The 27,403-nt window shown below is 30.6% G+C and overlaps 1 protein-coding gene across 6 annotated transcripts; it reads right to left on the minus strand.

The window, feature by feature from the left end:
• Window positions 1–977: 977 nt before the first annotated feature.
• LOC123297919 (serine/threonine-protein kinase mig-15) lies at window positions 978–25,488 on the minus strand. 6 transcript variants are annotated; one of them, XM_044879762.1, is made up of 17 exons: window positions 25,187–25,488; window positions 24,895–24,960; window positions 22,643–22,850; window positions 22,387–22,563; window positions 21,621–22,077; window positions 20,862–21,134; window positions 20,337–20,430; window positions 19,040–19,060; window positions 17,897–18,171; window positions 17,596–17,752; window positions 16,586–17,350; window positions 12,910–13,032; window positions 5,056–5,329; window positions 4,694–4,914; window positions 3,371–3,688; window positions 3,163–3,297; window positions 978–2,156 (listed from the first exon to the last, which is right to left on the minus strand). In XM_044879762.1, exons 1-17 carry the CDS (start codon window positions 25,247–25,249, stop codon window positions 1,908–1,910), a joined length of 3,876 nt encoding a protein of 1,291 aa, XP_044735697.1. In that variant the 5' UTR covers window positions 25,250–25,488; the 3' UTR covers window positions 978–1,907. The 6 variants fall into 6 exon arrangements, with proteins under 6 accessions (XP_044735697.1, XP_044735710.1, XP_044735688.1 ...); XM_044879775.1 differs by having other exon boundaries at window positions 5,056–5,230; window positions 20,856–21,134; XM_044879753.1 differs by having other exon boundaries at window positions 20,856–21,134.
• Between the last annotated feature and the right edge of the window lie 1,915 nt (window positions 25,489–27,403).

Below are 27,403 nucleotides of genomic sequence, written 5' to 3' on the forward strand. Positions count from 1 at the left end.
ACAACTTAATCCTTAAGCTCGTTTTTATTCGTTCGTATTCGTAAAGAGAATAAAAAATGACACTTCTATTTGAAATTAAAACACGATAATTATTTTTTGCACCATTGTTTTTATTACGATTGCTGGTGTCTCCATTTACCTAAAAATGGTGTCAAGCTTTCATTTAAAAGAAACTCTCATAAAATAGAGTTTCATACGAACTTTTTAAGATGTAACATATGTTTTTTTTTTTTTTTTTAAAGGAAAATTTATCATTCTAAAAAAATGTTCTCACAAATAAAAAAAATTTTTTTACCACTATTGATTAGATTTGTAACTAATCTGCTCACACAAATAGTACTTAAATCAATCATTTGTACATGATTATTTGAATAATTATTATTAATTATTTAATGCCTAAAGTAAATGCTATCTAAAAAAATTTATAAACGATTTCTGTGTAAATATCTAAGCAGAAATTCTTTTTTTTGCCTAAAAAAATAGGGACAACAGTAAAATTTGGTTTTTTTTTTTTAAATTGTGTACTTTAAATGTTTTATTATTGCTGGGCTGCCACACACATAAATAACTACACATTCAATTTAATTCTTTTTTTTTTTAAATTAGAAATAGCCTAAAAGTTGGTTATTTAAAAGAAGATTTTTTCTATCGAGCTAGATATTATAATTCAAATCTCAATCGTCAGCAAATTTAAAAAGTAATAAATGCCTTATACAGTGTGTCCTCGGATAGAGGTAACTATACTTGTAAATTTTCTTATTTTGCATTTTAAGAAAAAAAGTCATTCTTTATAAGAAGTTTCGCTTATTCTGAAAAGTATGAAGGTATATTTAAAACTTCTAAATAATGTATAGGGTAGTCAAAAATTTGGTATCACTATTTTTTTTTTTTTTTTTTATAAACTACCCTTTGTTTTAAAAAGTGGACAAAATGTTACTAAAAAAAGTTGACAAAATGTCACTTTTTTTCAACCATTTCATTTATGGTAGTTGATTATTTCAATACAACCGAATTACAAACGATGAATTAACGAAGAGCTTTCCTCAAATATAGGTTTTTTTTCTTATCAAAATGTTTTAAAGAATAGAAGTTTGCACACATTTTATATAAAAACAGTGCCGGAATTTAGTAAAATCTATTATCGTAATTTTAAAAAGTTAGTGCATAAATAAGCACTTTTCGTTCGCAGCAGTTAATTGATTCAATTGCGAACGAGTGTGGGTAAAAAGTGTTTAAAAGCGTTCTTTCATTATTCTTTTCGATATTTATCTTTATCCATCAATAAAGAAAAATAATTATCAAAAATGCCCAATGTGAATAAAAATTCGTGGATTTTTCAGAACGATAGAGCGTTCATTCGCATAGAGCAGCAATTTTGATAAAATTTCAGTCCGAAAATGCAACAAATAACATAGCACAGTTTTACCTTAATTGGACTTATTTTTATCATGAAACAAAAGCTGCTACTACATGCTATTCGGTTTGGGTGGTGGTTAGCTGATAATAATGTGATTTAGGCGGATGACGTACTTGCAAGGCATCGATTATATATTTTTAATTCAATTATTTTCAAACGGGGTGCCCTAAATGTATAAAGAGATCGCCGCCGCATATGACAATATCATCTTGACTAAACTCAAAGCTCTCGTTTCGAGGATATGACGATTTGAGCATATAAAAAATTCAACTTTATGTGAAATTAATCTCCTTATTAACAGTCAGCTTTTAGACTACAAAGAAAGACTGCTTAGAAATAATACATTTTGAATTGAAAATAGTCGTTAATAATAATAATAAACTCCATAACAAAATGGAGTTATGTTGTGTTGTTGTTGTTGATCATATTTTGATACCGCCATTTTGATTAAATAATACCACAGATGTCACACTATTTGTAGTATTATATGTTACCAATTAGCCATACCAGGTTTATTTAATGTCATAAAATATATTTGACATGATGATCCACCTTTAGCACTTGAAAAGAACACTTTATCGTTACGTTCACAAAGGAATTTCAGACGTTGTGCTTTTTTATGCATAAATACACCATCCAAATGTCCTGACTCAACTGAACGAATTTCAATTGCTTTATTGCCCCAACCCATTATTTGACCAGTACCAATATATGCCACGGATGTGGGCATTTCACCCCACTAAAACAAATAAAAGATATTACGTAGTATATTAACCTAAGCTGATTATGTAATTCGCTATAACATCGAAAAACCCCATCGGTAGGTCTGTCTGTGCGCACAAGAGAATCTCCACATAAATTGTAAAGTATATAGCCCTGTAAATGCAGCTATTTATAAAACGCATTTCCACTAACTAGTTAGCTGTTTCGACCTTTGTTGACATTTATTGATTTTTGATCTTGAGAATGTTGACCATGGATTCGTCAACTTTTGTATAAAAAACCACGCATTAAAATTATTGAAAATGAAAATGTGAGTATAAGGGTTCTGTTAAAGTTAATATGATAAAAATAATATTAATAATTGTAGCCAAAGCTCGCTTCTAAGGAGACTCAATTCTCATTTCCAGAATCGACTTTTGAATAATCGCAATAATTTATCAAATTTTGGTTGTCTACTTCCTAACAAAATAAAGAATTTTTCATGAACACTCTGGCGCTCAATTTTCTGAACCATACTGTTCAATTTTGAACGTTTATTTCCTTGACATCTAGGTCGACGAAGTTTAACTTTGGCGAAAACGCATTGCCGAGCGGGACGTCAAAAATTCACTCGAAGCATTCGATATTTGCAATGAAGATGCGTTTCGAAATGTCTACCAAATACTTCGGGTTCTTGCGACGTATGAACGATCCTGAAGATCAGCTTAACGGTTTAGCCTCGCTTAATATACATCGCGATGTGGAGGGCGATTCGCATAGACTTTTGGGAATGTTTTTTTCATTATCTTGCGGAATTATAATACAAGTTTGAACCTTCCTCCCCCTTTGATGATTCCTGCGCACGGGCCTGCACAACGGAATCTTTATATAAAAAGATTCTTGTTGAAATATTCTAATACTTTATGGAATATTCTTTTAGAAGTAGAAGAATAGTTTCCGCGACCACAAACACGGCAAAAAGATAACCGAAAACAGTAGTTTAGTTGACACATATTTTGTAAATATTTATAAAGATAACATACCTGTAATACAATATTTTTAGACACCCTGCCGTAGGTATTTACGTAAACTCCTTCATTATCGTAACATAATAATAATTGCATACCATTACTGTTTGGTAATGCGACTATACAATGCGGTGAAATCGGTCCTTGTGTCTATATAAAATTAATAAATTAACATTAATATCTGCACAAATCAAGGCGAAATGCCCTCTCAACAAATACTTACATGTTTCGGTAAATAAATATCATAAACACTTGCTGAATCTAAGTCCACAGCATGAAAACCATCCGCACTACCATAAATCACTTTTAGTCGTGTACCTTCTTCAACAGTTAAATCAACCAATAATGGTCGATGGGCTAATTCACCAAATGATTTGAATGCCATAAATTTATGATATGGTTTTGGTGCCCATGCATATATTTCAATACTATCTTTTAAAGCTATCACTAAGAATTTTATTCGTTCATATTTAACTATTTTAAAATGTACGGCACCTTGTAAATCACCAACATTTATCCAACCATTTCGTCGTTCTACTTGCTGGAAATGGAAATTCGTAAAATAAGTTCATAAAATAATTCGTAAAAAGAAAATGAGTGTGAGAAATTAATTGAATATAAATTATCAAAATAAATTATCATCTTATTTCGGCTGCCGGATCACTGTTGCGTATATCAAGAGGAAATGATGGTATTTACGAGGTGTGCGAATAAGCCTTTTCAAAAATAGAAGATATTAGAAATGTTTTTACTTTTAGTTTTTTTACATTTGTCCGAACCAAAAGGGAATCACTTTTTTAAATGAAAAGGTCTATGTATTAGTAAAATTCTTCAGCTCGGTCTCTAACCTCAAAGGTAAACTTGGTATGAGTACCGGAGACACAGGAACATTCCAGGGAATTATGAAGCCAGCGAGATTGCTAGAAATGGCACAAGCTGCTTCAGAATGAGGATATTTTAAAAAAGGCCAATCTTAAATGGAGGGTCGAACGCACTTGTGGTACTACAAGATAGACATGGTCTGAGTACAATCGCAGGCGTTTCGAAGACCTCATATCGCTTCAAGAGGCCTTTATAGGTCGCTAGGCGGCAGGCACGCTGAAAGTGAAGAGGAGGTAGAAAGGATGTCTCATCTTCTCTGCCAATGTCCAGCTCTTACCATGAGGAGATGGACTCACTTGAGACAGCCTTTCTTTGACAATCTCTCCAACTTTAAATCCGTTGACATCAAAGCACTCCTGTTATTATTAAACAGATCCAAATAGTTCGTGGGGTAGTGGCCAGATATCGGTCAACCCTTTTTCGGTATGATAACGGACTCTTTGATCAAAGTAGGTCCCACCCCAGGACAGCCACATTAAATTAATCTAACCTACCCACACGAAAAGAAGAATTAGTATACTACCAAAAAATTAATTTGTCTTGAAAAAACTGTATTTTAAATCATTATTTATATCAAATTTTGCAACAACAACAAATTTTTATAAAAAAATATCTAAAATTCGAACATTTTCTCACTTTTTATATATTAAAAAAATACACTTACATCACTAAGACCATCAGTCCGTAATATTTTTGATTTGAGCCAACTTAAATAATACACACGTACACGATTTTTTTTACCAGAAATAGTGACCAGAATATTTTGACCTTCTAATACTTCCATTTGTTGGAATCGTCTTCTAGATATTAGCTGATACACTTTACCTTGTCCGGAACGATCCAATAACATTAAACCATTTTCAGTTCCAATTAATAAATTAACACCTAAATTGAAAATAAAATACACAAATTAAGCAAAGCCACTGAAGATATGGACAAACGGTTCTTTTTAATGTCTTTGTAATAATTTTGTGATAATTATAAACCGGTTTACGAAAGTTTGATGACAAAATGATTTTTACATACCCCATAAAGCGGCACATAATATTTCGGAATTGAATCGTTTCTTATACTTTCTAATTTCCGGTGTATCAGACCCAACATCATGCGAGGTAGGTGTAACATTAACATTTACATGAGATTCACGTCGTGTTGGTCCAGAACCAGCTCCAAAACCAAATGTGAGGAACGATCGTTGTTTCTGTTGTAAAGCAATGGCATTAGGATTTAATCCAGGGAATAAATTATTTCCTAACATTTTATTGGGGGAATTTGTATTCGACGATACAGCCTGGCGATACTGTAAAATAAATTCAAATTAGTCAAAATCAATTTTTATCATTTACTAAATGGTTTTTTAAAATATTTTTTAACTAAAAAGCATGCGACAACATTACATGTTTACAAAAAATCAAAAATCAGAAACAAAGAAATAATGCAAAATTTATATCTAAACATAAAAGTGCATTACAAAAATTAAAAATAATGAATATACGCATTTTAATAATGCGTAATACAATGAATGTCTAATTTTTTTCACAAAAATAAAATAAATTGTTGTGTTACACAATGGCGACTATACTTTCTCATATAAATCGTAAAGAAAACATTTAATGTATCTTTTATAAGCTTAGGTTATACTGAAATTTATTTTCAAAAATCTAAATATTTTACTCAGTCGGCATGGAATAAATAGAACCAAAAATGTTAAAATTCATGGTCACTACTTCGAAACATAAGAAAAAATTCCGCAGAAAGGAAATTATAAATTTCTAAGATCCCGTACTTTTTAAATTGGAAATGGCATTCTCTCGCTTTCACTCGAATAGTTCTTGAATGATAAGTAGATCAAAAAGAGATATGTTGGAGGGTCATAGATCAAACAAAGAAAACACGTCTCTGCGATACTACGTGTAAAATCCGATCATGAAGAAAAAAAGAAAAGCTTTTGTTCTGTATTTAAGATTCCTTCAAAAATGTCCACGCATGGGTCTATTTAACTATTCACAGCGAGGTGAATTAAACAGTATTCCAATCTCCAGGTCAAATTTTCGCACACAAATTCATCTTTAACAGATGTTGCTCCTCATATAGTTTAATCAAGAAGTATCATTTTGAGACGAACCTACCTGATTTAGTTCTCGGAAAATTATGATCAAGGTGTCATTTGATTCGGAATTATGTTTAGAAGCTTTGCGTATTTTTAAGGTTCACCGCATTGAATTGCCATTTATAAAATACACCTTAATGGATTTTAGGCAAGAAAACCTTTGGATCAGCTTGACTTATATCCCTTCATCCCTTCAAGTCAAACTACTAAACTATGGTAAAATTGAATTTTTCTTCTATAATGAAAACATTTTTTGATTGAGTAAAATCAAAGTTCAGACCCCAAAAAGCAAATCACGCAAAAATAAAAGAGAGATTCATTATGGGTTTCTCGTTTTAAAATAGTAACACCCTTAAATAAAGAGGACTCAGTTTCGATCATTATAAACTAAGCTTTAAGATAACATTAAGATATTCTTGGTAATCGCCGATACTAAACAAAATTTGATTTCAAATTTCAAATTAGTTATTTAACTTAGCCAATGGCAATGAAAACAGACCTAATTTCTTTGAAATAATCGAGTTTTTTGGAGAAAAGATGTTACTAATTTAAAAATGATTTTTATATGAAAAAGTAAAATATTTTTAACAACATTATTGATTAAAAAATACGACAAATCTAAAAAAAACATTAATTTCTAAGGCAAAACACAATTCTAGTACATGTTTTAAAGTAATCAACAAAGAAATTTATTATATTTAAAAAATACTATTTTAACATAATTACAAATTTTGTTAGAAATAAGATATGCCTTCACCATACATTATTATTAGTTAAGTATTCCTTTGTTGATTATACTGATAACATTATAACAACTACAAAACAAATTTTACACTTAATGTGGGTCAGTAATTTAATTTATTAATCCTAAATTGTTAATTATTAATCGAACACACTAAATTCATTCATCCAAAAATTGTATTTCTTCTTCTTCTCGAATAATCGATCTTCACCTTGTCTCAAAATATTAGCAAAGATGTAACATATTAAGGAAAATGAAATAAACTGCTCACTTTTCGCTAAAACCTGTTGGAATGTGTTTCTTAGATGTCAAATATCAGTTTATGTTAGTAAACAATAAATTCTTAACTAAATGAAACGGGCCATGTTAAATTCGACTTAAAAAAATTAATAAATAGGCAACTTGTATTCTGTATATGTACACATGTATAAAATTAGTGTTTTTCATTTTCATTTACAAGTTTCCTATTTATTTTATCCGGATTTTTTCATATAACACATTTTCTTAACAAACAGAAACATTTGTGCTACTAAATCCTATTTTACAAATGTTATTTGACACCTAAGAAACACATCCCACTAGTTTTTACCAAAAAGTGAGCGGTTTATTTTATTTTCTTTTACTAGCGAATTTTTGTTACATTTTAAACTGCACTAGACAATTCCTGTTTTTCGATTTTCTTTTTCTTTTGGTTAAAGGTACTTTATATACTAACGATGTTTCCCAGAGAACAAAGCACAATACGCGTTGTGTTGACGAATATTTCTTATTTATACCCAATGTTAAAATTTGTTATTTGTGAATCGTGTTTACAAATTTTAACATCGATTTAAATCGGAAATATTCTTCAACACAAGAAAATCACAAAAACTTTATTTTTGTTTTAGATGAAAATTATTGTCCGATTTCCACAATAACTTTCAGCCACAATGAATATTCCTCGATAATTCTCGGTTTGTGGCCACTCTGACATACAATTCCCTTGAATTTCTTTGAAGATATAGATTATATTATCAAATTAGAAATCGAGAAAACGGGATATTAAAATTACTTTCTTTATGGATTGATTGAATTCAATGTGTTCAAAATTCATATTACTATTTTGAATTGATGAATATTAGTTTCAAGCGCATTATTATTTTTTATAAAAGTTACAAAAACATGCATTAGTTTTTAACTTATTAGAAATATTAATATCTCAAAATGATTATGATAGAAAAATTACAAGAACCGAACCGTCTGTATTCTGTATTTAGTTCTGCACAAGAGTGAAAATTAATAGCGGTACGTTTAGGATTTAGAAAAACTTTGATAATGTTTTATATACATTTCTGTATATCTGTTAACAATTAGAGCAAAGAATTGTTTAAGTTTTCGCTGACCGCTTCATGGAACTTACCTAATACTTTTAAACAATAATTTTTTGAGATATTTATATTTGGAAATAAAAATAAAATTAATGCACAAAACAAATTAAATAAAAAATTATAAATGAATGATTATTAGTCTTTCCCGTCAGTTTTTGTTCCCATAAAACCATAAATTATTAAACAATATCAACATAAATATACAGGGGTAGGCGCAACCACAATTTTATTATTTTTATTTTTAACAAAAAGTTTTTTCTTATTGTCCAAGATTGTTTTTTGGAATTTTCATTCGCCTATTAAATAAATATATTCTAATTCGAATAATTGTATTCACTGGGATCGTTGTGATAATACAGTAAAACTTCAATAACAAAAATTTTTAAATCGATTTTATGTCCCATAAGTGTCTGTTCTTAATGTGGGTCAGTAATTTAATTTAGTATTTCTAAATTGTTAATTATTAATCGAATATACAAAATTCATCCATCAAAAATTATGCGTGTTCTTCACTGGAATATTTTTAAGTTTTTGCATCGATTGTTACCTCGACAAATCGAATATTTCGAAATAAAACTTCAATAATTTGTTTTGCTTACTGTATCAGCCATCAATTATTCGGGACCTTTACAACCCAAAGTTGATTATTTTAAACTTTCTGTGGCTGTACTTTTTTTTATCCATGAGATTCGAGTTATTGAAATTCTACTATGTTTGTCTCTTGTTACACAAACAAGTGTGGTATTGTAGAGGCTCTGTTACTAATTTTCGTTTTACGCGAATATGAAATTTTACACAAAAATGATTTCTAGACGTTTTTTCGTAGCAAGAATTGTTTTAGAATTAATTAAGACTGAACAATATCTTTACACTAGAATACTGAAGAAGTGCTAAATTTAAGAAGGGGGCGAATAATTTTCGAAGTTATCAGGAAATATCCATTTAAATTCGAGTATCCACTACAAACTCAGCTCTTAGACTATTTGAATGGTTCAAAACCACATGGCAGACATAATTTTCCATCAAGTGCAATCTCTTCGTAAAATTATTCAATCTTAACGTATCGACTGGCGGAATGAATCTTACTATTGTAACAAAAGAGGTAACTGGCGCTGTTCTGTAGATTGTAGAACCCTTTTAATGGCCAATCATCGTCAAGCGTTAAGGCCGGAGAGTAAAAAATTAATATTTACAATGATGAAGAAATGGAAGAGTCAGCAAATCCAAAATTTTAAAATTCCAAAAAAGCAACCCTGGACAATTAAGTAGAGAAACTATAATTTTGTGGATTACAATAATATTTGACCAACACACTGTATACAAATAATGTTTATTTTTAGTTAAACGAAAAAATGAAATTTCAGTAGCAAAAAAAACGAGAAAAATAAAACATTGATTGGAATACAAAATAAAAAAAATAAAATAAAAATATAGACAACAACCATAATAATAGTAAAAATAATAATAAATAAATAAGAGAACGCTCTGGTAGTGAGAAGACAAATTACACAATATACTTACAGTTGTCAGAAAAATCTTATTTTTTCGATGAGTTTAGCACACGGGGACGTCACTCAGTTAGGCAAAAACCAAAGAGAAAGACACATATACATTAGTTCAGGGTATCTTTATACGCACACAACAAAGAGCACAAATCAAAAATGATAAAATAAAAAATTGCAAAAGCTCGTTTTTTTTGTTTTGTTTTTTTGAATACATCGAAAAATATATACGTTTTTTTCTAAGAATGCTTTTTGTTTTATTGTTTGTTTGGTTTGTTGTTTTTTCTTATTGTTAAATGTCTAACATCGAATATTTTATCTGTAATCTTACTTTTCAAATTGCAAAACACTATTTTGCAATAGCCAGTAATGGAACAATTTTCCTTTTTCGTACAATGTAAAAGAATCACTCAAGATGGTCTGTAAAGCAATCGAGACGTTCGTCTATAAATCAAATTAGTATTTCGTTAATTATTCGATATTTAAGTCTGGATCATTCCGCTCAGGTTTTTGAGATTTTGTGAAGAAAAGCGTTTTTTTTTTTGTTATGTTATCATGAACCATCGTAAAATGTCAACATTAACATTTCAGTGTTGTCAGACTTTATACGTCACGATGTAACTTTTTTTTAAATACATAAAAAGTTATTTTTAATCATCAAAACTTGGAAATAATTAAATATAGAATCTTATGATTAAAAAATATTGTTTTAATAAAAAAAAAATTGACAAAATATATATTTTCATCAATTTAAAGTTGGTAGCAGATACTTCGTTCTATGAATAGACTTTTTTCATGAAAAGCAGAAATGCTTTTTGACAATTTTTTATGAAAATATAGGTCGAGTAGAACCTGTAACTCAAAAATTACGCATTTTTAACAATAAAAACACTATGAAAAAAATTGTTAAAAAGTCACAATATTTGAACTATTTTAAAACGATTTTTTTTGGCTCCACCGCACACGTGATCTGTGATGTCAATCCGACAAGCAATGACAATAAAACAGTGTCAACAGTTGTATTAATATATCACTATTATCAACTTTAAATGACGTCAAACCAACCTTCGTGTAACATCGTGTGTTTCCGGATCGTTTTCGCCAATTTGAATTTTAATGATTTTCATTGTCTGTTTTTTCGGTCATATGGCTTCAAAAAAATCGGGGAAAAAAATTAGCCCATTTATCAAGACATTTACTTTCATTTAAAAAAAAAAAGAAAAAAAATATGAAAAAGGTCTATTTTGTATGGGACAGAGTGAAAGGGACAATAAGACCCTCTTCCACTTTCATAACAACCTTAAGCTATCCCTTACAACACCTTTTCGAGAAAATTGTTGATTTATTGATTTAGCGATTCTCATAGATCTTAATTTTTAACGATTTTTACTGGATCAGTATTCTTTGAGATTGAAATTTGGATGTTACGATAAAATATTCGGTGTTATTTAATATAATGTAAAAATTTGGTGCAGTTGTTTTGTTTGTACGATTTTTCAACATATTAAGTGTATTATCATAATATTAATTACATGTTTTCTTTTCAAAAACGGTAGGTTTTACTTTAAATACTTTCAGCAATCCACCCCAAATAGTTGCGGCATGATAATTAACAAAGAATAATTTTGATATTTGTTTCTTTCAAAAAAATAAAAGTTTTATTTATACTAAATTAAATTTAATGAGAACCTAGCAATGTTGTACTTTAAATAATTTCTCTATACTAGTTAATTAAACAAGCATAAAAATTATGATTTATAATAATAAAATAAATGATACTAAAAATTCTGTCTCTACTGAATTACTATAAAAAAATTTATTTTACAATTTGAATTATAATTATTTTCAAAAAAAAAAATATTTCACTCAAAAACTTGAAAACGTAGCTTAAAACTGATTTTAAAAATTAAAATTCTTTTAAGTAAACCTTCATACATGTTAATTGCACCTTCAGAAACCTTCCAGATTGTCAGATTTAGAATGTTTTGTCCGAAATCTTGGATCTATCAAGCCTGGGAGAATTTCCAGCGGAGAAGTTTTAGGCTTTCTGCGTCTTGTCTGGCCTCGACAGAATCTTATTGCTTTATCTGCTTAAATGGCATCTCTTACCCGCAAACGTCTCACCTTGGGGCAAGTAGATCTCAAAGAAGGTACAGAAAACCCCTTCGTCTAGGTGTTAGGAACCCAGCCGCGGTACCTTTCTTATGTTTTATTATTATTAGTGTACAGCCAGGAACGTAATTCTAACTTTTGGAAGCTCAGCGAATAAGACCAACTGCTCTAGTATTCGATAACAAAAGAGAAAAAATAGGAGACAAAGAAGCGATTATCCAACCCTTTTTCCCCACCTGACTTATCCCCCAAATGTTCTAGGCATACTTTTCAATAAAATATTACCAACGGAATCCTATTTAAGGATAAAATGTATGAATATTTTTGAATTTTCTGTATTAAGAGCTTTATTATTTTTAGCTCAATTTATTTTTGTCTTACTATCAGGTTTAAGCTTCGCGCAAAAATTATATATTATTGATTTTTAAACCAATTAATTATAAATTACAGTAGAACATCTCTAATCGGTAATTTTTTAGTAACTTAACTTAAAAATTAACAAAAAAAAATCATTTATGCTAGAAAACACAATAAATGTCAAATATGGCTTATAAAGTGCTTGTATCCGACAAAACAATCCCATTGTAGAATAAGCTTTAGCCGTACACATATTAACAAAGTTTACACTATAATATTATTAGTTTAAGTAAGCACGAGCTGGAAATCATGGCTTGCAAAATTGGCCTTGTAAAAGGGCCACAAAGAACATTCTGTAACGCCGAACATTATTAAAATGGCTTTCTCCTTAGGCTTGAGTATTTGAAGCAAAGATAACTCAAGTTGAGGTTCGTAGCTCTATGTGAGTTTTAATATCAAATTTATTTATTTAGTTTTTTAATTATTAAACTTAAACACCGTTTAAACTAGCAATTAAGGATATTCTACTGTAAGTTCTATAAGTTGAAAACAAAAAAAAAGTGCATATTTATAGAAATTTTTCAATTTGGGGGCAAATGAATGATTCGGGTTAAATAATGAATGTGTGCTATGAAACTTAAAAAAGAAAACTCATTACAATAGAACTGTGAAAATAAAAATCGAACAAACCTCTTCACTCGAAGATTTATCACGTGCTGATGGTGTCCCCGGACTTGCACTCGCTTGACTTAATAAATCTGGTAAAACGCTACTGGTTCGTGTACTTTCACCAGCATTACTACCACGTCCTGCCTAAAATATTCGAGTAATAAATATAATTTATTATTTTTACTAACACCATTTTCATTAATTTTATTATTGGTGATTAAGTAATTTCCGAGTAAGTTATTTCTTTTGTATTCCCTCCAATTTCAATTACTTATATGAGCAAAGCATAATTAATATTTTCGTATTATTGCTGTTATTGAAATGGTTAACAATTTCACGTAAGTTTAATCAACTATATCACGGATTTATGCGTCGAATCTTCGGCGTACCACCACAAATCTCAATGAAACCTCACAAGTATTAGATATTGTTCCCATAAGAGTAGAAGAATGGTGGTGGAACTTCCAAATTAGTTATTCCTGTGCATATCAAACAGTGTTCTACCACACGTATTTTTAAATCGCATTAAACGGAGCGTGAATCAGATGATGAGAAACGAACACATTTCGAATTATTGCAGTAAAGCCGGTTTAAAAAAAGCAATTCGGATGGCTTCGTTATACTTCGTAGATGTACTATGTTTTCAATGACATATTGTAAACTAAGTTTGAAATTCCGCTCTTGGTGCTTCTGTAAGAGTAATTATTGAGGTACGAAAGACAACCAGTCTGAAGGGTTAATGACTAGATATTATCTTTCGTTATATTTTTAGAATTATATTAAAAGATTGATACTTTACGGCATAATAGCGTAATATTGTGATTAAATCAAAAATTTTAGAACCATGAAAAAGTTAGAAACTTCCATAACATAAATAATAATATTTTTCCGATTGTACATTTTATTTAGGCCAAAAATTTTGTCCGAAATGACGAATACAAATTTGATGGGGAATAAAATTTGTCGGAAAATGTACAAACTAAAGAATTTTAGAAGTTCCATTTCAAAATTAAATCTATATTATATTATACCTCCCGAATAACAACTAAAAGGTGCTTACCAAAAAGTTAATTACATTAAAAATAATTAGCAATGTTAAAACTACTAAGTTAATTAGTTAAACAAATTAAAAGCGTTTAATTAATAATAAATAAGCAATTAGTAAAATATAACAATTCACAAATAATTAGTAATAATTTATTAGTCACATTACACATTTAATAAATACTTAAATTTGGGTGAAGACATCGCTGAATTTAAAATTCCAGCGGCCAGTCAAAATGTCAGATGTGTTGGAGTATATCATATTTTTTAAATCAAATTTATTTAATAATTATTTTGCTGAATTTTGCTGCAAACACGACGATTTATTTTTATGATGGCTATTAATTCTCTCATCGTTTTTTTATAATAATAATAATAATGCACATGCGCAACAAGTTTTGTCTTAATCAGCTTTATTTTTTTTTTGTTGACTCCATGCGTCACAAAATTCTTTTTTTTTTTTAAATCCGATGAATTTTTTTATTTATAAAAATGCAGTTAGACTCAAAAAATGAACACACAAGGGCTGTTAGTTAAAAAACGGCACACAATTATAAAAAAAGAATATTTTTGAACCCCATGCGTAGGTATGGTTGAGATGATTTTTTTTTAAGTTTATTCGACAAAATTGAAATTTATTTTCTAATTTTTATATTGTATTTAAAAAAAAAAAAAGTTTAAAAATTATGTTGAGACTTTAAAATCGCAATTATCACTTAATTTAACAGTTTAAAAAGATTTCGTCCACGGGGTTTACGGAGAACCTATGGTACTAATAACAAAATAGACTGTTCAAAATTTCTAAGGTTGTACGACGTTTTTAGAGCAAAGTGAATTAGGAAGAATTTCCAGGCCAATTTTTTGTTTGTTTTTAAGGTAAAATATACAAATATACGACGACGCACTTTGGGCCCTTAATAAGTCAAGATTCCAATCGAGGATAGTCTATGAATGCTTCGAGGAACTGAATCGCCTGGCACTGAATAACAAAAGGTGGAATGATCTGTATTCCGGGCCAATCTGGCGTTCGAGAAAATTTTTAAACGCCCCTTTCAACTGAGCCTGTTATTTCCATAGCAAAATGCTCCGTATTTTACCAAATCAAGAAATGGCTACCACAAACCCATCTTTATTGCTAGGACTTTGCGTAGGGTATACCACAGTCCAAACTGTGTATAACAACAGCCAGGCTATTCGTATGTCCAATGTGTTCGTTGGACTCTTTACAGGACACTGTCGATTGAACTACCAAGTTCAAAATATGGGGATATCTGATAATCCCACTAGTAGGTCTTTTATGAAGGATGATGAAACCTCCATACATGTTATTTGCACCGGCAGAAACTGCACCTGCAGGGCGTCAGGTTTAGAATGTTTGGGTCGGAAACCTTAGATCCATTATTCCTGAGAGAATTCCCGTCGGAGAAGCTGTGGGCTATCTGGTTAGTGTCTGGTCTCGGCAGAATTCTATAGCTCCATCTGCTTAAAATAGCATCTCATACATGGAGACGTCTCGCCTTCGGGTGACAGGTTGTTCTCAAGGCAGGCATACAGGATCGATTGGTCTAAATGCGGTTGATGACGTCATTTTAAATGCGAGTTTACTTATAATACATAGTTGATGGTAAATATTATTTGGGTAGTTGGGGCTTTTGTGAATGCGGGGACTCTTGTAGCAATACTAATTTATTTAAATTTTTATATATGTTAAGGTGGTGCCCGTATAAGCTAGAGTGATGACTATTGACTACATATTAAATATCATATTTCTAACTGCAAAAAAACCTCTATCAGAAAACTTAAAATTAAGCTAATTGATGATCCTTCTACAGATTATATGAAAAATACTTATTATATGACTGTTCCCATGAAATGTAAGATCACACTACACTTATTTAACTAAGTTGATGAGGTGCCCCGAAATGACCGTATACAGTGATAAAGATAACACGCTATTAAGGAGGCAATGTTTTGAGTCTCTATATCTCTATATTAATGTTTTATCCGAATCGCGATCATTTCGAGACACCCAATGGAATGATTGTGAGTACTTTATGCTTTCCTCCCAAAATAATTTTAACCTTTTGTTTGAAACAATGAGCCCCGTATTTGAAATATTTCGTTTGAGCTGAAATTTTCTCTTTGATTGAAAAGGTAAGCGCGATGTTAAAAGTCTGAACATTAATTTTAAACTTCGCGTAAAAAATGCAATTATTGCACATTCGTCTTAGCTTATGGTGCCAGTAATAATACAATTCAAAATATAACGAATTCGATAAACTTGCAAAAAGTTTAATATTAAATTATTAGTTAACATTTTTTCCAAAAATTTTGTTTGTTTTGATTTTATGTGTGATGGATAATTTAACACAAAAATAATCGAATTCGCTATGAAATCTAAATTCTATGTTTCAAAAATCAATGCATTACTTTCAATTAAAAGTTGAGTGTTTCCAAGTGCGAAAATTATTGTCAAAACACTCTTCAAAAATGAGGGTTACTAAAATGATAATCAAAAATAAACCAAAAAGGAGCGACATGAAGCAAATTAGCTTTTACATAAAAAATTGTATAGCAAAGTTCATCTCAACGATGTAGTAATGAAAATATTTTTTAAAAAATGTTAAGAGAATCTGAAACAGATTGAAATTACCTGCAAATATAAATAATCGCCTGCATCAAATATGTTACTGCTAGTACTTGATTTTGGTGAATTATTCATTGAGGGTAAATCTAACGGTCTTGAATTTCTACGTCTAATATCATCAGCATGTCGTGAAAATTGTCCTTCAACCTCACGCCTACGTGCTTCTAAACTTTCACGTAATTCTTGTCGTGTTACTGAATTACGTAACACAATATCAGATTCAGTTTTCTCACGACGTGGTCGAATGAAACTTGATGTATCTTGTTCAATATTATTATCTTTTGATTTATCTTCAGTTTTATTCTTTGAAACAATAAAATCATTGTTTGTTTTAACGAAATCTGTTAAAATCGGTTCGCCGTTATTGAGTTTTTTCGCTAACCCAATAATACTGGCATCGGAACCACGACGATTATTAAAAAAACCACTTGTACGTAATGGATTTGCATTACGATCCATAAATATGGCGGAATGTCTTGCTGAACTTAATGGGAAAAAATCGGAATTTTCGCGACGGAAGCCACGGAAGAATGGTTTTGATATTTTCGAATCTACACTCTCCATACGTCGATGATGATTTGCAGAAGTTTCATTCTTTTTCTTCGGATCAATATTTGAACTATTTGATGATGTGGTTGATGAATCGTTGTTGCCTTGAAATTTCGTTGGAAAGAATCGAGCAAAATCCCAATCTTTTAATAATGTTGCTTCATCGAGATCACCGCTTTTTTCGTTATTAACTACTTCTGAATTTTGACTGGCCGCCGCTAGCTGTTTTCAATATTTTATTTGAACCACATAAATTAAATTAAACCAGCCAATAAGTTAAATAGAAAAATAACAGTGCAACCCTTTAAGAAATTCTACGTGAAATCGAAAAATTTCACTTTTTCCCAATTAAAATTAATTTTTACAATATGACTGGATTTTATATTTACAAATAATTTTAAAATTTTGCGAAGATGTCCCACTGTACAACATTTAAACATTAAAGTGTCCTTAAATAAAATACTTACCCTTTTCATAACTAGAGTCTTGTCACCCTGAGATTCGTCATCGTCAGGAGTAGGAGGTAGTGGACGATTTGGTGCCCCACCAGCTGTAGGTCCAGAACTAGTTGCACCTGGGCTGGATGATGACGGTGTACCTTCGGCAACTGATCCTAATCCCGGCCTATAAGAAAACTCAGGACTAACAAAAAAAAAACCAAAACAAAAGCGAAACGAAAACAAAATCGAACAAAAAAATTTAAAAAATAAGAAAAAAACAAATTTCAATTATTAATGTTCGATGTTTTCTATGCTGCATCTAACTTACAGAGGTTTTGGTGGATCACTAGCTAATAGAGTACCATCATTTCTTACACGACCGCTATCTTCTGGTTCACTATCTGAATCAGATTCATCATCGATAACTGCAGCAGTAGTGGCATGATTTTGTGGTAAATTTTGTGATTGAGCATTGCCACTACCGTTATTATTATTACTATGACCATTTCCACCGTTACCAGATTTACTTCGATTATTTCGTGGTGGTGCTTCTGGTTGTACTACACCTAATTCATTTAATTGTGCTGCTAATGTTTCCAAATCCTGTAAATTTTAATATAAAATAGTTGGTAAATTTGTTAAAAAAGTATGTTCATTATTTTTCGAATTTCCACGATTTTTCAATGATTTCGTAAGATATTTCGAATTATCAAAATAATTAAAAAATACTTGTAACTAAGTAAAGTTTATGATTTAAAAAATAAAATGTAACTAGGCACAGTCAAAAGCAATTAAAATAGACCCAGTTGAAAAATTTGATGTTGTTTAACTTCTTTACGCACACTACGAAATAATTTAGAAGGGAATCAGTAAAAAAACGTAACGCCATCACAATGGAATGGAATGAAACTTGCGTTTGATTTCTCTTCATTTCTCATTTGCAAGGGGCGCACGTGCTCTAAAATTAACAATAGTTCTTTTTACCATTCACAGATGACAATTTATTCCCATTCTGCATAATCATTATATTAATATTTATAATTTATGTAAGTTTTATTTTAATCTAAGACCCATATATTTTTTATTATTACAGTAGAACCTCAATAGCTCGAACCTCAAGAGAAGTGAACAAAATTTTGTGTTCATTTAAGTTTTCGACTTAACAATATACAGCGGATTTATTTGCTAAATTTCGCTTTCGAAAGGCGCGATTATATTTTACGAAGCACGGAAAAGAAAACTTTCTGAGAAAAGTTTGTGGTCTACAATGCGAAGTAAAATATCTTAATCTCCGATTAATTCTTAGTACCGCAACGCCAATGCAATTTCTATAAAATCACTGATAATGACATTGACCTGAATATTTGCCAATAAAAAGAGCCTTTCTAATAATAAATAACAAGGAATATCAAAGACATAACAACTAATAAGCATGCAATAAGAACTAAATGAAAAATGATGATTTACATACCTCAGGCCTTCTTGGTGGTAACTGGTTTATTTTATTTTTTTAAATATTGGTTTAACATCGAACATGAAATAAACAGAAAAAGAATGCTAAATTAGAAAAGGGGTGATACTAAAGCAAGAAAAACGCATATCGGTTGTTATTTCGGAAAAAAAACTTTCAAAAACAAAGCATTAAATACTAGAAGCAGAAAATTTTTTGTGCTGTATTGTGTTTGTTTTGATTCAAAAGTTCAATAATGTTAGACCAAAAGAGCACACAAATGTTTCCGGGATTGTTAATTTAGATTCGTAAATCCTAAGAACTAAAAATTCTCTTTCAATTACAAATTTGTCCCTTATAAAGAAAGTAATATTTTTAGTTATTTCGGAAACCGAATCCCTACGGCAGAAATGGAATCTTCATTCTAACAAAATTTTCTAATGTTTTGAGAATGACCAACTTTTAATCTGTTTTCCTCAGTCTCTTACCAATACCAAATATTATATGCAGAAAAAATGATAAATAATTGCAAAAACATATTTTCCTGTTTGATTGATAAGATTTTTGCATTTAACTTCTGACAAATCTATTCGATTTCCAAGATTCTACTCAAACAAACCCAAGTACAAACTCAACCATTTATTAAAAAATGTCTCATTTTGACTCGAATAATTTGTTCGGGAAAGTTATTTGTGTGTTCAGCTCAGAAAAAAGAAAGTTTTAAGTTTAATCTACACTTTAAGTAGAAGTGAGATTTTCAATTTTATCCTTTATTTTGTCCCCGTTTGGTAGAAGCCTGTGTTTGCATCTCAATAAAAACCTTACAAAAGCTCGCGCATAACGCGAAACGATCGAACACACACTTACATATTCATTAATTTTATTAGATATTATAAAACGGTTCTATGACTGACCAACAGGAAATGTATGGACTAAGCCGCTGAAGGCAGAAGAAGAATTAGAAATCCTAGATGGTTTAGCCGTGCATTAAGAAAGGATTTTTTTTTAAATAGTCTCTAAGATGATAAATGAAGTGTAAACTTTGGTATGGAAAAATGTAAAAATTAAGTGAATCAACTAGGAAAAATTGTTTATTAATTATAAGAAAACTTCAAAGGCATTTCATTTTTAATGGTTAAAACTGTCCAAGTTTTTTTTTGTGAAGTGTATTTCAAAAATGAAAGTAAACAAACTTAAAAAGACGTCACGTTTAAAATAAAAAACCATGCAATTTTAATTTTTTTGTCTGTTTTTAAATATTAAGATGTTTGCGTAAAATTTTTCATTCAAGTTTATAATACATAAAACAAAAACTTACCATTGGCTTAAACATATGTTGGGAATTTCTTTGTTGTTGTGGCTGAGATTGAGGTTGAGCGCCATTTCCTGGGCGAGGTGTTGGTGGCAAGGGTCTGAGAAACAAATACATTTAGATTGAAACTTTCTTAGTTTTACATTATATTTTGTATATTCGAGCTTACACTTACTTGCAAAAAAATCGACTAAAAAAAGTGAGCTAAATTTATCTAAATCGTAGCCAACTCGAAGATCTGATCCATTTCAGACTTTTACTAATTTTGAACAAACTTATTGATCTATGCCTAGTTTTTGATTAAATTTTATAAACAATTTATAGATTCAACTTTTGTAAAGCCTTAAAACAATTACAAATAGGTAGAAATTTGGGTCGATTTTTTTGCTCTTCAGTGTAATCAGAAAAAAAACGAAACAGCAACGAAAACAAAATTCTAAAGCATTTATTGTATTTCTTGTTAAATAAAACAAAAAGAAAAAGAAGCATAAAATAAAAGATTTCGAATCGCATAGCACACATTACCTGTACCTGCTAGGTGGATCTGGTACAACAATAAGTCTATGAGGTATAGGAGGTCGTGCAGGTGGTCCTGGTTCGGGTATTTCTTCACGTTCGCGTCTTGGTGCTCGTGGCTCGGCACGTGGTGGTTCAGCAGCCTGTTGTCCACCTTGTGATAATGTTCGTCCTTCTTGGATTTGTTGGAAATTTCGTCGTAATGTATCGCCACCGGGTGCTTGTACAATACTAGATGGTTCTCCAGCTAATGCAGGTTCTTCATCTTCATTTTCAGAGCCTGAATAACTATTTAGCCAAACAGACACATGTTAATTAGGATCAACATCATAGAATAATCCATAAATATTGAAAAGGATTACAATGACATGAAAAATAATTGCTAAATGCATCTTAGATTGTTCTTTTTAACCCCCGGCGCAAAAAGAGGAGTGTAGTAAGTTTGACCGCTATATGTGTGTGTGTGTGTCTGTCTGTAGCATCTAAATTCCTAAACGGATGAACGTACTTTTTTTTTGTAAGGTATTTTAATGGAGAGTGCTCTTCGGCTAGGTGTTCCTGGGAAAGGTAAAAAAGCAAAAAGACAAAGTGCGAGAAGGATGTCACAAGGGCGTACTAAGTTGATTTGCAAAGGTGTTTTTATGAGAAGGGCCGCCAAAGTGATTTACGAGAACTAAAAAAACGGCCCCGTCTGATTTTCACATTGACTACTAAAAAATTATTTAATTTCTTAATGACCTAACTATATAAAGCTAAAATTTGATAAGCACTTACCGATAGTCTTCTCTCTCTTTTTCTTGTTTACGTTTTTTACATCGATCGATATGATCCTTAAGTTGTATTCGAACTTGACGTTCTGTCGGTTGGTCCCTAATAAAAGGATGTTTCAGTAATTGTTCTGTGTAAGGACGTAAATGGTAATCCTTCACCAACACAGTTTCAATGAAACTATGAAACTTTTTTGCCCATTTTTTACTTTTTAAACGTGGCGGCGGATTACGTGGTATTAAGAACAATGCACGCATAGGATGTAATTCACATAATGGTGGTTGTGATTCAGCCATTTCTAATGCTGTAATACCCAACGACCATAAATCACTACGGTTATCGTATGTAGCATCTGGATTCTCATCACATGCAATTACTTCTGGTGCCATCCAATACGGTGTACCGATAAATGTGTTACGACGTCCAATTGTACGATCTAATTGAGCTGATACACCAAAATCAACTGCAATTACAAAATAAACAGAATTTAATATTCAGTAACTTTCGAGTTTTGGACCATCATTTTGCTATAGTAATATTGACGTTGGCGTTGAATAAAAGTCCGGGAAACTTTAATGTTTGTTTAGAATGGCCCCAAAAATAATTGACGGAAGTTTATTTCCTTTAGTTCCAGAAAGTATGAAAGCCATTCAGTGTTATTCAGTAAATTGTTTATTTTATATAAGGAAAAAATCTTCTCCATTTACCTGGTAACATCTAGTTGGTCAATCCTGTATAAATAAACAAAAATTTACGATATTTGACTTCTTACCTAATTTAACTTCAGCATTGTCCGTTAACAAAACATTTTGTCCTTTAATATCACGATGAATAACTTTATTCGAATGTAGGTATGATAATCCACGTAAAATTTCTCGACAAATATACGCAATCCATTCTTCACGTAAAGATTGTCCTTTTGTCGATTTAACAAGATCCGTCACTGAACCTACATAAGACACGACAAACAAAAAAAATGTATAAAAACCACATCGATGAATCATAACATTGAATTTATCGATAAATACCTGCACCACAATATTCCATGACCAACCAAAGTTGGTCATCTTTTCCTGGTGGTGATTTTTTAATAAATGCACCATAATATGTTGCAATATTACGATGATTTGAATATTTTTTTAATACATTTATTTCTAACTTAATTTCTTCCTCTTCATCTTCGGTAACATCCATAACTTTAATGGCTGCCAATTGTCCAGTTTTTGTATGTCGTCCCTAAATTATTTATAAAATGTTAACATTATTATTTCAAAAACAAGGGTGGTATTATTTAAATTTGAGACTCTTTCATAGGTTAAAAAAGTTCATTTTTCTATCCCTATCTAATTAATATGCCACAAGGAAACCTTAAAAAATAGGCTCGATTTACATTAAGCGGGTATTGAATACGAATTATTGGTTTCGTAGTGATTTTGTGCGGTCTAAATTTTAAGTTATTTTAAGAATTGCTGTAATTGTATTTACAAATTCTTTCTGAATATATAATTTCCTAGAATTTTTAACAAATTAATGAAATTTTTGTAGTTCTAGATTTAAGTCTGAGTCAACCAAAAACCATCTATTTTTCAGTGCAAGGATTTATACAGGGTGTTTTAAAATTCACGGCACCATTTTTCTAATTCTTGAGAAGATGGATTCACTGGAGCCAGCCTTTTCTTGACTACCTCTGCGACTTTAAGTCGGTTGAAGTTAAATTCCTTCTACTGTTCTTAAACAGCTCTAAATTTTTCATAGAGTGCCCTTTGGTCTAAGAGTGTCCCACCCTAGGACAGCCACTCTAACCTAACCTAACCGAGTCAACCAAAAACCGCCCAATCTACAATATGACGATATCTAACGAGCATACATTTATATGTATACAGGGTGTTTTAAAATTGCACGGCACTATTTTAGGTGCGTGTACTCTAGCTCAAAAAAAGCAAAAAAACTTCATATAAATAGATATCCGAAAATAATTTGTTTCCGAGATACAGAAGATTAAAAAGCGAAGTCAAGTAGCCGTGATTTAAGAAGCTTTAAAACAATAGTTGAATATTGTTACTTATTTGGCAGATGAATACTGTGAGTGTCTAATTTTATATAATCACTAACTCGACCCATACGTAATTCCGCAATGTGGTACCCGTAGCAAAAAACAAGCTATAGAAATAATATATAAGATGGGATACACTAATAATACGACTCAAATCCTGCTTTTACTCGAGTGATAGTGATTTTGTCAAATTCGTACTCGAATGAAAACGAGTTTGACTCAAGTCCGTTTTTTTGCTCGAATTGCAGAGAGTATAAATAGTTTTTTGTTCCCAAATTGTCAGGATGTGATACTTTGAAAGTGGCATGAGAAAGAATTCCTTGGTAACGGTAACTGCTCACACGTCCGCGGATACTATGTTGTCGCGAATATAGCGAGTTCCAGGTATAAAAAGTAATGAACGAGCAAAATCGGACAGTAGATCCCAATCCATGACCCATTTCTTTAACCGTAAGAAATAGAATAAAAGTTAGCATAATTTTCGTGAGATTACGTAAAATATATTCGCAATAAATTTCGTAAGTACTCAATAGCTTTCAGCTCAAATAAGAATAAAGAGAATATTAAAATTTAAAATCCTTCGTACCCTGTTATTTATAATTAAAATTGTAAAAGGTGTCTCCAAAATGAACGATTTGAATTTATTTTATTTTTTAATATTAGAATTTTATTTAGTTCGGTAAATTATTGACAATGAAAAAAACGTGCCAGTTTACAGTTTAGGATTTTCAATATAATCGGAATGGTGATTTAATTTCATAAAATGTGATGACAAATTTCATCAAATTCAAGAAGGCAAATCAGAATCGCTCAAATCAGAATTTAACACCTTTGAATTTTTTATCTTTGGGTTTTTCGAAGTCTGCGGTTGTCAACAAGTTCTAGACAACACACGTCTTGAGAGAAGAAACTAAGACGAGTATCAACAAAATTCAGACCCATTTACGCAAAATGGCCATGGAATATTTCGAAAAAACAAGTCGTATATTCCCCAGCAAAGTCTTTTAGCTTTCTCGATATTCTATAAATATTTACCCGAAATTTTATTATTCCATACAAACCCTTATACTGTATACTTTATGAATCAATGAAAAATTTGAAACTTTTTAACTATAAAAATTATTTTTTTGCGTTAATTTTGGGACACTCTTTAAATCAACAACAGATTACATATCAATAATAAAAATGATAAACAAAATAAATTTTTGGAAAATAAATGGAAATTACCTTATATACTTGTCCATAAGTGCCATTTCCAACAACTTCAATTAATTCAAAAATACCCGCTGGATCCTAGATTACAACATTAAATAAATTTAATTAAAAATTACCAAGAACGATGTTAAACTGAATAATATGATTCACACCCATTCATAAGAAATTACAATTCAAAAAATTCATGTTTCATATAGAATTTTTCAAAATGATTCGAAAACAACATGAACGATCAAATAAAAATTATAATAATAAAATCTATTATAAATAATTAATTGAAAAAACTAATAAACAGTTCACTCACTTTTAATGCATTTAAGTCTATATCATCTAAAGAACAATTGACTGATGGGGCCTGATGCGCCATTTTGATACCGTTGTCAGATGAATTTATGAAGAAAAACAATTGAATTACTTATTAATACTAATTCAACTAGGCACTAAATATTTTAATATTTAACCATACACAATATTCTTTAATTGTTTAGCTAATATCTAATATATATAGTATTTTTTTATATGAATACATTATTTACAAGTCAAAATGCCACCCCGACAGACAACACGCACTCTAGTTCATAGGTGCGTCAAAATCGCACACAACAAACGAATTGAAAGCCTGTATAATATGCCTGTAATATACAGTCAACAGAGGAACATTAATGGAACTGGCAATGTGACGGGTTGACTCAGTATAAAGCCTGTTTTATATTAATTTAAAAAAAAACATAATTTGTTTTTGGAATCGATTAAATGGGGAAAAAAGATAGACTATATTTTACTTTATAGAAAGAATAAACTTTGAAAAATACAAGCCATTTGAAAGTGGATGGGCATCTCTTTAAGAGGTCAAACAATTCCCCCATAAGATTCACAGAATAATTTTCTTCATTAGTAAGGTATAGAAAATTATTAAAATTTATAGGATATTGCACGATTGTACAAGTAAGATCCGATGTCAGAGGTTTTACAATTCATTAGGATAGTCTTTACCCGGTGTGGCAAAGGGTGCGTGGTACCCGGGTGCAGGGTCTTGGGGAGCGAAGACCATACTATTCATTACGGATAAAGAGGCGCCATGGCTTTGTAAGAGAAGGGCGCTAAGTTAATTTACAAAGAGTAAAAGAAAAGGAGGCCTCGTCTGATCCTAACAACTCGGCGCTCGATATAGTTAAGTTGGCCCTGGCATCCATAACAGGATTTCTGCTGCCTCTATCATTAATTGTGTTCATAGGCATCGCTTGAATAAAATTATTAAGAATGGTCGAGATATCAGGTACAATTTCCCCAATTTTTTCAATAAATTGAGAGTTATTGGAGGTGTTTTATGACCGCAGCCAAATTTATTTTTAGTTTGACCTTAAATATGTTTTTAGTAACTTACTTAAATTACAAGTTTCCTATTTAAGATAATATCAATTTTTGTCTGTATCATGTGGAAAAGGCGAAAACCATATTTGAAATAAATTCTGGGAGAAGTATTGAAAATAAGAAGTGCTCAATTGTATATATGTACATTATATGTAAATTATTGGCGACTTAAACCCGAAGGGGGTAAATGAAATGATATGATGTACAATAGATGCTAGAAGTGAGAAATTTGCGAAGCAGATTGAGGGAGAGAATTAACCAGTGGTTAAAACCCAACAAAAATTGTCATGAGTCCAAATTTTACACGATTTGCTTCCAATCACCGTTCTTTTGGTTTGAGTTACCAAAACTCATTTCTGGTATTTTCATCTAATTGAATCTGATATCAATTCGAGCCATCTGAGTCTAACGCAAGAAGGATTATTGTCTCAATAACCATCTCCTTCCTATTAATCAATCTTTCAGTACATAGCTTGAAATTAAACATTATAAACATGCCTTTATACATAATAATAGTAGCGACACCAACCACTTATGTCCTACACTAACAAAAATTTAATCTTTGTAGATAAATAATAAATTTATTCTATCAAATTTAACATTTAAAAAAAAAAAGAAGCGTTTTTAATGACAATTACTTTTGTATACAAAATCCTCAAATTACGGGACAATCCATTAAATGCAATTTATCTTTTAAAAGATAAAACTACAATCTGTAAAAATTTCTGATTAAAAAATGACTCAATCAATGATAAAAATAAAGGAAAAAACATAGTGTTTATTGTTTGAAGAATTCCATTAAACATGGATTTTATTATGTTATTATGTTTACATTTGATAAACAATTAATCTAAAGACTCAATTAAAAACATTTTTTTATGTATATATTAATATAATTATTAATAATTTTTATTATATTTCTCAGATTTTTTTTTTGTTACTTGAGATAAAATTTATTGATATATGATACATTTGATTAGTGCTGCCATCTACACAACAATTGTCATTAATATTTTTCACATGGAGGTTATAAAGAAGGAGAACGATCGTTATAGAAAATATTGGCCCTAAAATATGGGCAAAATAAGTGAGGCGCTGGGATCGCTAAGTTGCCTCATTAAAAGCGGGCTGTTGTGCACTAATTTCAAAT

Source organism: Chrysoperla carnea, chromosome 1 (assembly GCF_905475395.1).
Source record: "Chrysoperla carnea chromosome 1, inChrCarn1.1, whole genome shotgun sequence".
Lineage (NCBI taxonomy): Eukaryota > Metazoa > Arthropoda > Insecta > Neuroptera > Chrysopidae > Chrysoperla > Chrysoperla carnea.

Bases quoted from the DNA above. Each gene is read 5' to 3' on its own strand.
- LOC123297919 (XM_044879753.1), bottom strand. From the start codon at position 25,249: ATGGCGCATCAGGCCCCATCAGTCAATTGTTCTTTAGATGATATAGAC. The intron at 22,078-22,386 runs GTAAGAAGTCAA...TTGTAATTGCAG, and splicing joins CAATGCTGAAGTTAAATTAG to TTGATTTTGGTGTATCAGCT. The intron at 5,330-12,909 runs GTTTGTTCGATT...TTTATTTTACAG, and splicing joins ATAAATCTTCGAGTGAAGAG to TATCGCCAGGCTGTATCGTC.